This window comes from Vicugna pacos, chromosome 3, assembly GCF_048564905.1.
Source record: "Vicugna pacos chromosome 3, VicPac4, whole genome shotgun sequence".
In the NCBI taxonomy this organism is placed as follows: domain Eukaryota; kingdom Metazoa; phylum Chordata; class Mammalia; order Artiodactyla; family Camelidae; genus Vicugna; species Vicugna pacos.
The window spans coordinates 50,619,301-50,633,081 of record NC_132989.1 but is presented as its reverse complement, the minus strand read 5'-3'; the positions used below and the strand labels follow the sequence as shown (position 1 = coordinate 50,633,081).

Genomic DNA, 13,781 nt, shown 5'->3' with positions numbered 1-13,781 from the left:
TTCTTTCTTTTGTATACTTCATTAAACACTAGGCCTCTATCATCAAGCCATTTTTCTTCTTTTAACCAGTATTTGGCTTATTACCCTCTCTCATTGTGCCTTCTGCATGTCACCTAATTCTAACCTCCTTGTATATTTGTTTTTCCCCCTCTTTTTTCAAGTGTTCTTTTGGTAGCTGTTACGAATTTCAGGTACCTGTTTTTCTCTTTCTCAGACGCCACACGTGGTTCTGCTGTTAAAAGGTTTTCTATCTCATTTGCTCGACACCCAACCAATGGTACGTTTTGCTTTTATTTTAAAAGATACTCCCCTGCTTCATCCTTTTTAATTTTTCTTTTTATTTCAAAGTGTGGGGTATACAGTATCATTCATTTCTCAGTCCTTAATTTCAATTGGCATACAATTCTAACTCAGTATTCACCCAAAATATTGATACTGTCTAGCTCCCTTTTTCAGCTGTAATTTATACAATAATTTAATACCGTTCATCAAACTTTTAAATGACCACATTGATGATGAGTTTTAATACTTAATTAGCACCTAAAAATTCCTTCTGATTTCTCAAGTGATTAGTCTACATAATTAAAAAAATACAATTAGTATTATTTATTTTCTTCTTAATTCTCAACAGTTTTAATTTTTTTTTTCTTCCTAACTTCTTTTCTGATCATATGGTTGTTTTGTTGAGCTATTTAACAAAAATACAAAGCTACATTTGTCAAATAGCTAAATGAGATGTGTCTTTGATAAGTTCTTGGGAACCAGGGGATACAGGTTTCACTGTGTAACATCATTTACCCCTGACTGTCTAAAGCAAAACCCAACTTGGTCTGGAGCGCTCTGATAACTTAATTTAGCATTCGCCTTGTCCTCATGTGGCAATGTGGTTTGCTGCTGTCAAACAAAATTGTTTTCTGTTAAAATTTGGAGGACTCTTGTTAAGAAGACTAAGCTAAAAATCTAGAAAGCCAAATTCAATTAAATTTAATTTTTGAGGTTGAATAAGAAGGTGTTTTGTGGCCATTATTTATAAACTGAATTCCTGCAGTCTTACAGCTTTCTTACACGGAGCTTTTTCTTGTGGGGCAAGAGGGAGTATTTACTGATCATTTTCAAATAATTCAGGATCAAAGAATTTAAAGGAAAACACACAGGTTTTTACCTTTATTCGGAATGAAGGCAGTTTTATCCCTGCAACTTTTTTAGCTTTTCTTTTTAACTGCAAATAAGTCTTTCAAAAACTCAAGTCATATCTTTCAAAAACTTTTGTGGAGCTAAAGGATTGAACACAAGTTCATGGTCATTCTGCCCCTTCTGGATCCTTTAACAGCACATCTAAATAACAGTGCACTAATACTTCTTGGAGTAAGAAGCTCTGATCCTCAACAACTAAAACTTTAGCCTTAAAGCTTAATGTGCTTTCCCTCCATTGAAGTTGTTTCAATGCTTCTTTTTGAAGGAAAAAAAAAATCCTTATTTGATACACCTGCAGCTTCTAAAGAACCCACATGCATAAGAACTTCTTAGAAGAAAAACTGACGTCACAAGAAAAACAAGTCACAAAATTCTAAGAAGAGACATTGCAGGTTTAAAAACGACTATAGCTTTTGTGCAGAATGCTTATGTGTTCATAGCCAGTATTGCAAGTTTTATATAGGAGAAATCTGTATTTACCAAAGCTTGGGGGAGGAAAAAAAACAACTTTTGTTAAGTTTAACAGAAAATAGAGTAGTTTTGTATTCCTTTGGTTTAGGCTTTTTAAAAAATGGCTTTTCCACACATTGTGCAACTAGATGCGTATAAAATGCATCCCTTTCAACTTCTTTGGGGTTTTCAAATTTTTTTTTTCTTTTTTTATGCTGTGTTGTCATATCTGTCTTATAAATTGTCATTTGATTCTTTCTTTTACTTTTATTTCCCTTAACTTTCATGTTATTTCCATTTTAACACATATCATGGACTTACCCCTCCCCTTCATCTTTAGTTCAAGGAACATGGTGAAACAAGTATCTTCTGACAGTGCTTTACCTTATTTTCTGGGCCTCTGTGCAGAACACCTACACCTCTATAGGTGCTGGTCCGTTTCCTCTGTGGAATTTCTAGGCTCCAGTGGTATGTGTTCATAGCTTCTAAACATGACAGCAGGGTGGCTTTTTAAATTGCTGCGTTAACCCTTTCATTGTGCCTTAAAGAGAAAGTTTGCTAAAGATAAATGGAAAAGTAGTCCAGAGGGACTTCACTGTATTGTCATTTGCCTGTTATAAAATCTAACAGGCAAATGCAAGAAAATAGTTGTTACAAAAGACTTTCTGAGAAAGGATTAAAAAAAAAAACAACATAATGTCAAGTTTAGCTTAATGCAAAGAAGGGGTTTGCGCTTATTTGCATGAATCTTGTACTTAAAATATAATACTTGTGCCAGCCTAATTTCTTTAGTGCTTAACTTAGGCGCTTTAGCTGCTATTATGGTATTATAGTTTGTTTGTTTGTTTGTTTTTAAGTATATATTATGTTCTGTCATGCTTTGGTTTGCATCAGTTTTGTAAATCGTTTAGTGATTTTCACTGGAAGATTAGATTCTCTTTAGTCCAGCTAAGATTTAGACAGTTCTTGGATCATTGTTTTCTTGCTAAATTAAGTAAACATCAGTCAGTATTAAAATAAGCACATGTCTATTGAAGCAGAGGGTTTTCCAGTCTGAGTTTAGTTAACTTTTAAGTTAACAATATTAGACTTTATATAAGACCTATTAAAGTATTTTCTTTGCAAAAAAATTAGTTTGAAGTTTTCAAAGAGTAGATGCAGAAAGAGTTGATATTTTTAGTTATATATAAAAGCAATTTTAAAAGCCATTCATTTGAATAAAGTTGAAGTAAACACATTTTTTTTAAAGGGAATAACCTATATCCTATTTGTTTTTAAAAAACTGTGTATATAAGTACTTTTGTTTCACTGGTGGTATTAATACATATCTGCATGGTTTGTTTCATGAAATTTTTGTATTTCTGTGCCATTGTTGAATACAGACATGTTTGTATTTTGTATTGTTTTTTACTTGGCCTGACTTTAGCTAGTAATTTTCAACCATTAGAATTACTGTGTTAATTCAATAAAGGTAGGTGAAACGTGTTTTGGAATTTTAATGTCAGTGTAAATGAAGAATGTTGTTTGGGGGTCACACTAGAGAATCTTGATGGCCTTGGTATGACTAGAGAAGTATTTAAAATCACTCTTCACAAGAAATCACATAATTGTTTTTCAACAAGAAGTTACCTTTAGCATCCTGGCATCAGGGACACATCATGGCATCAGCTTACTCACCTATCAAATAGACCTAATTTTAAAAAGTAAAACTGAAAAAAAAATTTTTTTCCTGTTTTTTTACCCCAGGTTTTTTTCTTTAAGTATTATTCTTAGATTTTACCAAAATACAGAATGAAATTGTGTGCATGCTATATACTATGTGGTTATGTTTAAAATGAAATCTTGTCACATCTTGTTCCAGCCCCATATTGCATAGCATCTGGTGTCATGACTTCAGAGATCTCGTGTGTTTGCATGTGATAGATTGAAAAGACCTAAACTGTCCAGTTCTAAGCAGTGGTCCTCTTCCTTTTTAATTAGTGATTTTTAAAATATCCAACTTTTTGTTTGTTTGTTTTGTTTTTTTTCCTCAGGCTTTGAATTGTATTCCATGGTGCCATCTATTTGTCCTCTAGAAACTCTTCACAATGCCCTGTCTTTAAAGCAGGTGGATGACTTTCTTGCTTCCATTGCTTCTCCATCAAGTGAAGTTCCACGGAAGACCCCTGAAATCTGTAGGAAATTATTACTATTATTTGATATTTAGGCAGTAGATGTTATCTGAATATAAAAAGCTTTCTTTCTTTTTGTTTTTTGTTTTGTTTTTGCTTTTTTTTTTGTTGTTTTGGGGGGGACGGGAGGGAGCGGTAATTAGGTTATTTATCTACTTATTTTTACAGGAGGTACTGGAGATTGAACCCAGGAATTTGTACATGCTAAGCAGGCACTCTACCACTTGAGCTATACGCTCCCCCCGAATATAAAAAGAATTATTAAAACAAATTCAAGTAGTGATCATAGAATAGAATAACATAAATAGAATTTTAGGAAAGGGGTGTAAAAGAAGATTATTTGGAATTTCTTGGTATAATATGCAATGTACCACTTTTCTTGACCCTTCCCAAAAATCTTTTTTCTTCCAAAAAAAGGGGGGAAATTAGGACAACAGTTTTTCAAATTGTGTCATCAGAAAATATTCGAAGAGGTTAATTTGTGTATATGAAGAAAAAGGGTTAATGGCTAAGTAAGTCTTAGAAACTGTTCGTCATATCCTGCCTGCCTTTGGAGAGGTGTAGTACATCAGCATAGAAACAGCTAAGGTTCTTCTATAAAGAAAGCTATACACCCACATTTTCCAAAGCTTACTTTTTGAGAAAACGCTTTTTTGGTAACACATTTAAACGTCATGTGGAACTAGTCTGAGGGACATCAGTTTGGGAAATGTTCAGGGCTACCTTTCTAGGTGTGAGGAGTCTGCTAGCTGTTGTCATAGTCAGCTCTGTAGGATCCTTTGACACATTGGAACTTACAGTTAAGAGGCGTTTGACTTGGGAGAGAGTGCTCCACTTAGAGCAAGAGTTGCTAGTCCTAGTCATATCTTAGAAAAGCTACAAACTTTCTGTGTATACGGGCACCTTTTTGTAAGAAGAATGCTGTGAATATGTTTCTCCCAAGAATAAAATTAGAGGTCTTGGAATGAAAGCCACTTTAATGTCTTGCTTCCCTTTCTGGGGTAACGACATTGTATTATTCTGGAGAGCTCTGTTCACATTCTATTCTGTCCAATGGTGCCTCTGCATTTCTTCAGTGTAGTGGCCTTTCCCTTTTCTTCCACTTCCGGTGGTAGAAGCCTGCTTTCAATCATTAATGGTAATGGAAAGGTATCTTGCTATAAATCTGCTAAAATATTTCACTTTAGGAATGGTTTGGGGAAGTAGGTTTCGGTTTTAAATTTGCACATGAATGTGTCTAATTCTGAGAATTGATAGTACTCCAAATGAAAAAACCTCTAGGCTGTAAAGTCAAAGTCAGGAAATTGGAGGGTGTTTATCTCCTTTTATGTTCTCTGTTAGCTGACAGAATGGACAATGTTGCTCCTCAGAACACAGTAGAGAATCTGAATAAATTCTCATTTTCCCTTTACCCCTCTTTATACTTAATGTTTCACTGCTTCCCTGGCTCAGGGATTACAAACCTTAAAATAGAGATTAAAGAAAGATTATAATTAGTAAGTAAGAATTTAGAGTGTATAGCAATGCTGTTTTGAATTTAGAAGATCTTCAGTAAATGTCTTAAAGGTAAAGCAGCAATAATGACATCTGTTTTCAAGAGAACTTTGGTGGAATATTTACAAAAAGATAATCTTTGAAGGCTTATGCTATGACACTGCTATTTTATGATGGCTTTATTTCTGTGATTAGTGAATTCATTTCCTCAGAGTATATTATTGAGGCATATTAATGAAATGAAGGATATTAAATTCCTTTTCCAGTTCTAATTTACTCTTCTCTATATTGTGGATATGGGTTGTACCCCAATCCCTCCAGCTTTCTTAAAATTTCATACCGTTACTTACTAAGGGAACTAGATGAGAAAGTAAGTGTAATTAATGCAGTTGGTAGAACTGGATAAACCTTGCAGTTAATCTAGTTCACTGGTCTTCAGACTGTATTCCCAAGAGCTTTTGGAAGTTACGCAAGGAAGAGAAAGATGCTAAATGGTTAGACCTTGTGTCTTCCATGGCTGCTTCAACCAGAGTATCTGCTTTGATCCATTTTATTTAAGATTTCACTTGAGAAAAGTTTACTGTTTTGTTATTGTTGTTGTTTGGTTTTTGTCGGGCAGGGGAGGTAAATTAGGTTTGCATATTTATTTATTTTTAGAGGAGGTGCTGGGGATTGAACCCAGGACCTTGTGTATGCTAGGCATGTGCTCTACAGCTTGAGCTATATCCTCCCCCCTGAGAAAAGTTTACTGTTTTAAGGAGAAAACTTAGAAAGACACCATAGGGTAAATAACCTAGTTAGTGGCCAATCAAGACTAAAAGCCAGATCTCCTAAATATATGGTTTTTTCATTCTTTTTGAATATTAAAGAAAGTAAGGTGCCAATTATGATGGAAGTATCTGAATCCTGTATTTTATCATACAACTGTAGAATTACTTTTTAGTAATCACAATATATTTACATTATTTATACTTAATTCCATGATTGCCGAGGAAGTAACATCATAATATAGAACTACACTGATTTTGTGGTGTTTATAACAAGGGAGAAGACATTATTAACATCTGTCATTAAAATCTTTTTTTCCTCACCTAGGACACAGTTATTCCATTTTGTGGTAACTGATAGATAGCTTACATCGGGGCACTGATAATATCAGATTGGGGGAAAAAGTGTGAGAATTGGATAAGTTAGAGGTGGAAGTTACAATAGGATAAAAAATGCAGGCAGGAAGGAGCTAAGTAATGATGTGTTGCTTTTTATGATGTCTTAGAGACTTTTTAATCACTTACATATTATTTTATTAGTGGCTACATTGATCTTCTGCCAGTGGAATTTATATCCATTTAATGTACGTATCAACTGCCTAAGGCACATTTACCATAATTGGCCCACATATTGATTTTTCAGAGACACACTGTTTATTGCTATCAGGTCCTCTTCCAAAACTGTAAAAATAGGCAAATCTGTTTTTTGTTATATCCTCACCGCCCTTGTTTAGGAACCCAGAAGATCATTCCAGTGGTCCTCCACTCCTCCCTGGTTTTTCCCAGAGGACCTCATGCTTAAGAATTATCCCTACTTTTCCATTTCACACCTCTCAATCCCCCCACCTTGTAGAAAGGGAAAAAAACCCTCTAAAATTCCCTTGCATGAAGATGAACCTCAGCTGGGTAATATGGAAGACAGTCTGATTTCTTTAATAACTTGTAATCTAGTTAGTTTAGATTTGATAAAATTGTCAGGAAATTATTGAATTACTATATTGGTTTTGTTTTTTCCAGCCTCTGCAGCTTCACGTTCCAGTCCAGTAATGAGAAGAAAAATATCTTTAAATACATACACACCTGCAAAGATCCTCCCGACGCCACCAGCTACCTTAAAGAGTACTAAAGCAAGCAGCAAACCAGGTTAGGAGTGTGTGGGAATCTGTGGGTTCCATATAGCAGAGGAGTAATGATAGCTTGCTTTGTGGGAATAAAACCTGTTTTTAAGAAGGATCACTATGCTCTAGGAAATCTGTTATTGTAGACTGTCGATCTGTTTGTACATTTTTCCTCTGTTAATTGTCTCTTCCTCCCCTCACATACGTTAATAAAATATATTTCATACTCATACTTTTCTCTAAACTAATTTATAAGCTATCTTCTTTTGCTTTTCTGCTGAGCTAAGGCATCATTTTAGTCATTTTATTTGAAAGATTTTTTTTCTCTTTCTGAGAGTGTTTAAATCTCTCCATTCTTAATCCGATGATATAATTACCAAATTCAGCTCTATCTTTTGTCAGCTTTTTTCTCTTTTTATTTGACACATTTGATTGTGTTGTTGCCCGTTACACATGAAGAAAGTTGCAGAAAGGCTGTGGCTTGTCCCTGTTGATGTAGCTGGTGGTCAGCAGACCTAAGATTTGAATACTCTTTGAATCCTGGTACCTTGTTGTTCTCTATGTTTTAGACACATAATAAATGCATTATTTCATATACATTTTAAAATAATAAAGGTGAAATGGTGTTACATTTGACTTTTCAAATATAACATGAGTCAGTAGAAGCCAGTCTTCCATTCATGATGTATGATATTTTTAATGTGTATTGCTGGACTCATTTTGATGGTGAGGAGTTTTGCACTTGCATTTGTAGATGTTACTGGTCTGTAGTTTTCTTTTTCTTGTAATGTCTTTCAGGTTTTGGTATCAGGGTAATGCTGGCCTCATAAAATAATTTGGGAAGTATCTTCTCCTCTTACATTTTCTGAATCATTTTATTGTAAGATAAGGAGATCTTTTGAAAGATTTCTTCCTGAAATTTTGGTAGAATTAATTTTCTGTTTCATTTTTGTGGTGGTTTTGGTAACTTATATTTTCAAGGAATTTGTTCATTTTATCCAAGTTGTCAACTTTGTTTCTTTATTATCCTTTTAATGAATGTGATAGTAACCACTGGTATTCATGATACTGATAATTTGTATACTGCTTTTTTTCTCGATCGTTCTTACCCATTTTGTTGGTCTTTTTAAGGAACCGGATTTTGACTCTTTGTTTTTCTTTTTGTTTTGTATTTTACTGATTTCTTCTCTTTATTATTTTCCTCCTGCTACTTACTTTGAGTTTACTTTTATTCTCTATTTCTAGTTTCTAAAGCTACTGATTGCTAGATATTTCATCTTGTTATAAAAACATTTAAAGCTCTAAGTGCTTCTTTAGCTACATCTCACAAAAGTTATAATGTATTTTCATTCTCATTTAAAGTATTTTCCAATTCATTTTGTGATTTCCTTTTTGAATCATGGGGTATTTAGAACACATTGGTTAATTTTCGTATATTTAGGGTGGGGATGAGGTTTGGTTATCTTGTTACCAATTTCTTATTTAATTCCATTGCAGTTACAAAACATATACTATATAATTTCAGTCTTTTGAATGTGAGACTTCCTTAAGGCTTAACATTTGGATTTGGTATATCCCAAGTCCACTAAAAGAGAATTTTTATTCCATAGTTTATTGATGCCATGTTCTATAAGTATCCATTAGGTCAAGGTTGTTGATAATGTTTTTCTTCTCTGTCTTTACCATTTTGGAGGGTGGTGACACATGCAAGGGAGAGGTTCTAGAAGTTGCTTAGACAGTAGTTTCCATTCATAGTTGTGAAATTGTCTAGTTTCCTCTTTAGTTCAGTCCATTTTTACTTTGTTTTGAAACTCTGTTATTAGGTGCATACATATTTGATTGTTATGTCTTCCTAATGTATTGACCCATTGGTCATCGTGAAATTTTCCTCCTTGATTTCTAGTAATGCTTTGTCTTAAAGTTTAATTCATCTAATGTGAATTTAGCTACTTTGGATTTCTTATGCTTCCTGTATGCATAGTATGTTTTTTAACTGATTTGTCTTCATATCTAAGATGATCTTTTTAAGATAGCATATAAAAAAGCCATCCTAACTATTATCTGCCTTATAGTTAGTGTTTATAGTCCATTAACATTTAATGTAATTATTGACACAGTTGAATTAGGTCTACTCTTTAATTAAATTTTTTATTTATTCCTTCTGATTATTATTCTTTTACTCTTCCTGCCTTGTTTTTTTATTAATTTGGTATTTTTTTAGAATTTAATTTTAACTTATCAATTGACTTTTTAGCTATACCTTTTTGCATTATTGGTTATCTTTTATTGGTAGCAGTAAATTTACATCTCTAACTTTTCAAGGTCTACTTAGAGTTAATTTTGTACCACTTAAAGTAAAATGTAGAAATCTAAACAATCGTTTAGGTATATTTACCTTCCCCTCCTCTCATCTTTTACACATACTTACCCAGATGTGTTACTTCCATGTGTATTATGAAGGCTACAATACAATGTTTGTGATACTTGCTTTAAATAGTCATATGTATTTTGAAGAAATTAAGAGAAAAAATATTTTATTTAACCACATATTTGCCATTTTTAATGCTCTTCATTCCTTCTCTTCTAAATCCTTGTCTCCATCTGGTTTCATTTGCCTTCATCCTGAATCTTTTTTACCATTTCTAATACTTAGATCTGCTATTATATCTGAAAAAGTCTTTACCTTCATTCTTGAAAGGTAGTTTTGCTGAAAAGAGAATTCTGGGATGGAAGTTTTTTTTCTTTCAGCATTTTAAAGATGTTGTTCCACTATCTTCTTATACTCTTTGTTTCTGATGAAAAGTCTTTGTTAGTTTGAATTGTTGTTCTGACGTATGCAGTGAGTCAGTGGATTATTCTCTGCCTGCTTTCAGTATTTTCCCTTTATCTTTGGTTCCCAGCAGTTTGACTATGGCATGCTTAAGACTGGTTTGTTTGTTTGTTTTTTTGGGGTTTTTTTGTAATAAAACCCTGGTTGATATTCACTTCTAACTGTCAGCTCTTTCTGCTGTTAAACTCATCTAGTGAATTTTTATTTTAGGTATTTATTCTTCAGTTTTAGACATTGTTTTGTTCTTGAGCATAGTTAGAATAGTGGCTTTAAAATTCTTGTCTATTAATCCGGCTGATCTCAGGATTGGTCTCTTATCAGTTTATCCATTCCCAAGAAGAAAATTTTTTTCATGTATGTACTGAGTAATTTTGGATTGTATCCTAGACTTTATGAATGAAAAGTTGTGGAAACTCTGGGCTCTGTTATTTCTATTACGGTTCTCCAAAGGATATTGGATGGTTTTGTGGTTTTTTTTAAAGCAAAGAGTTAACCTTGGCTGAACTCATATTGCAAAGTTGTGTGCCCTGAAGTGGCTGATAGCTCAGATTTCACTTCACTTCTTTTATCCTGAGTTGGACTTCTTTGGAGCTTATTCCTACTCAAGTCATAAATTTGACCAGAGTTTATGCAAAGAATTGGGGCTCTCCCTTTCTAGGAATCCCCGTCAGGCTTTCCAGCAGCTGTTGTTGCCCTAATACTTGTCTCCTGGTTCATCATGCTAGTAACACTGAGTTTTATGTTGTAGTTTTAGCCATTTCACATGGTACAGACTGGATCCTGTCCTTAGGCCAAAAGTTTTTCATAAGGGGGGACTAATTCCATGTTGTTCCCTTCTTCCAAGTATTGATTCTTTTCTAGTACATGCCTGCTTTTGTTAACCCTTCAGTGTCTTCAGGAGTTATTTTTCCATATTTTATCCAGAGTAATCTGCAAGAGGATTGGTCTGACAGGAGCTTACCCACCCATACTAGAAGGGTAACTTGGCTAAGAGCAACTTTTTAATGACTCACTGGGGCTTGATGTTGGTTTGACTATAGAAGGATGAGTCCTAAGTCAAGAATGTTTCTAGTGGCCTAACCTTTTAGCCTTTTAGATAGTGGTGAGATAGAGATACAGAAGAAAATAGCTGTTTATGGGGAAATGATGAGTTCAGTTTTAAACATGTTAAATTTATGTTTCCTGTCACATATCTCTTAGAGATTTCAGGTAGGATATACAGATCTTGAGGTAAGGCAAAAGGCCTAGGACAGAAGTATAAATTTGAAGGTCGTTGGCAAAATAGACGGTAGTTTAAAATGATGGAATAAATGAGTTTCCCAGGAAGAAAGTAGGAAGAAAAGAAAAATTTGTTTTCTGTTATTTGAACTTCTGTTAATTGTTCTGTATTATTTGAACTTGGATTGCTTGTGAAAATCTAAGCAGTAGTTTTTATGTTTTCGTATAGCTACCAGCGGACCTTCTAGTGCAGTTGTTCCTAATACCTCATCTCGGAGAAAGGGTATGACTAGCAAAACAGAAATGCATGAGCACAAAAAAAGCACTGGGAAAAAGAAATGAAATCTTCTTAGCAGAAGCTGGAACTCATAAAAATCACATGTTCAGTAGAGAAGGACATGTAAGAAACCTTGACTGAAAGTGTCAAAGCAAGTGATGTGTATCCCCTTGAACATCTCTGTATTCATTTAAAACATACATTAACTATAGAGAATTCTTTGTATATATTCAGGTAAGGAACTTTTGTCATGATCTGGAAATGTTTAAAACAATGTTTATTGGTGTTTTATGAGTAGCAAAACTTACGGTGATAAAGGTTTGTGGTTCTCAATGTGATGTTTACTATGTGCCCGTGGTAAAGAAAAGGAATGTAAAAGCCTGGCTGGCCTGTACCAGTGTCACACAGTGATGCTGTTTACTAAAGAATCTGTGAGGTAGCCTCTGTACACATTTTCATTTTCATGGTATTGCATTTGGCTGTAGAAACCTGTAGCTTATAGCCTGGGTTGACATTTGATGGCCAGGGTTACACACTGTGGACTTTTAAAGTATATTTCCAAAGAGATTTCATTGATCATTTAGATTAGAAACTTTTTTTTCCCCAATTGTTACAATTACATATATGCTGCAATATTTAATAACTGGAGTATTAGCATATGGGTTATTTTTTCATTCTGTACTTTGAATTTTCTATTATGTGTTATTTAAAATATTACATATACAGCTGGGATGACTACACCTTTACACATATAAATTTGTATATTAATTTGTAGAAAATATTTTCTTTATATATTCTTTACCATAAGGTGCTTTTTGTTCATCAGGAAAATTTGCTTTGTGCATTGGCGGCAAAGACACATTGAGAATTTCTTTTTAGGAGAAATGATTGACAAGTTTATAAATACTGCAGTGATTTTCAGAGTTCTTTTTAGATCTAGGAAAATGAGTTCAGAATTGGAAACCATCGCGGTAAGATGGAAGAATATCTGAATTCCGTAGTTAGTAGATACTATGTACACCACACCTGTGTTTCCCATTTCCATTCTTATCTCTAGTATATCAGTTGTTCTCATTAAGATAACTTAAAGATTGAGCGTTTGAAATAAATGCTCATTTCAAATAATTACATTTTGAAGGGAAATTGAGATCATTATGTTGTGATTTCATTTACGTCGTGAAAAAATATTTATTATCCTTGGTGCTTATTTTGCCCTGATGCGCAAATGATTGTAAGCCACTTGAAATGACTTAAACTGTAAACCAAATAGTACAGCCTGATAAGAATTCCATCTGTGGCCAGTCAGATAACTTAAGTTGCTACAGCTTTAGTTTGAGGCTTATGCTTAGAAAAATTACTGAATTCTCATATGAATCGCTATTCAGATCCTCAGAAGAGACTCTCCTAACCTTAAATCATTATATATGAACTTACGTTAGAAAATAAGCATATTACGTGTTAGTTTTAGGAGGTACCAGATGCGAAAGTCACAAAAATACACAATTATAGAAGTTCATATTCTTGACATGAATGTAAATGTATTATAAGGAGACATGTCTTGTAAAAGTTGAATGTACCTAACCGTTCTGTATGTGAAAATGTGGTTAATGTGCTCACTGTTGGAGTGAAGAAACTACTTTTATTTTTTAAGTGGAACTGAATTAAAATGTTTTATTTCTAGAATCACAGGGTGACTTAAATGGCAAATTATTTTTTGTTTATTTTCTTTGTCCCTTTCCTTTTAGCTTTCAAAGTAGAAAGAATGAGGAAAGCTATTTTAATAATAAACATGCTTATCTTGGATATAAGATAAAATGTCTTAGTATTGGCCATACCTATTGCAATGTATTCTCTAGACATAAACTAGAAAGTTCAGTACAACTCACATTTTTCCACTGCTATCAAGAACTGTGATTTTAACTGTGGTCACCAAACTTGATAATATTGCTGTGTAGATAGGACGGTTTTATTTGCAAGAATGTTAGATTCATTTTCTAAAGCAAATAAAGTATTTCCTTTCAGAGCAAGAAATTATAGTTATCACTATTTAGTGGAAGTTTGAAGCATCTATTTCTCACTTGATTCTGTCCCTGGAAGGTATGGTTTTTGTTTACTTTCAATAATAGAAGATATTTCTTCTTGCAGCCTAATCCTCCAACCAGCAAAGAGATGGGAAGGCCCAGCTTGAGGAACTGCCCAATTATCCTGGGATGTTAGTCTTCATAGTACATTATTCCTTCTTTTCACCACTAAAAATCCTAC

The 13,781-nt window shown here is 33.7% G+C and overlaps 1 protein-coding gene across 10 annotated transcripts in view; it reads left to right on the top strand.

Annotated features, from left to right (window-relative positions):
- PPIP5K2 (diphosphoinositol pentakisphosphate kinase 2) overlaps window positions 1-13,550 on the top strand; it is a 70,272-nt gene extending 56,722 nt beyond the window's left edge. For 6 of the 10 annotated variants that reach the window (XM_031673208.2, XM_031673204.2, XM_031673207.2 and 3 more), the window contains 3 exons: window positions 3,678-3,818; window positions 7,094-7,219; window positions 11,472-13,550. In XM_031673208.2, the coding sequence (XP_031529068.1) occupies window positions 3,678-3,818; window positions 7,094-7,219; window positions 11,472-11,584 (380 nt within the window). In that variant the 3' untranslated portion in view covers window positions 11,585-13,550. Of the gene's footprint in view, window positions 1-214; window positions 278-3,677; window positions 3,819-7,093; window positions 7,220-11,471 lie in introns of all 10 variants that reach the window. The other 4 variants (XM_072958314.1, XM_031673201.2, XM_031673203.2 and 1 more) reach the window with 1 other exon arrangement.
- The last annotated feature ends 231 nt before the right edge of the window (window positions 13,551-13,781 follow it).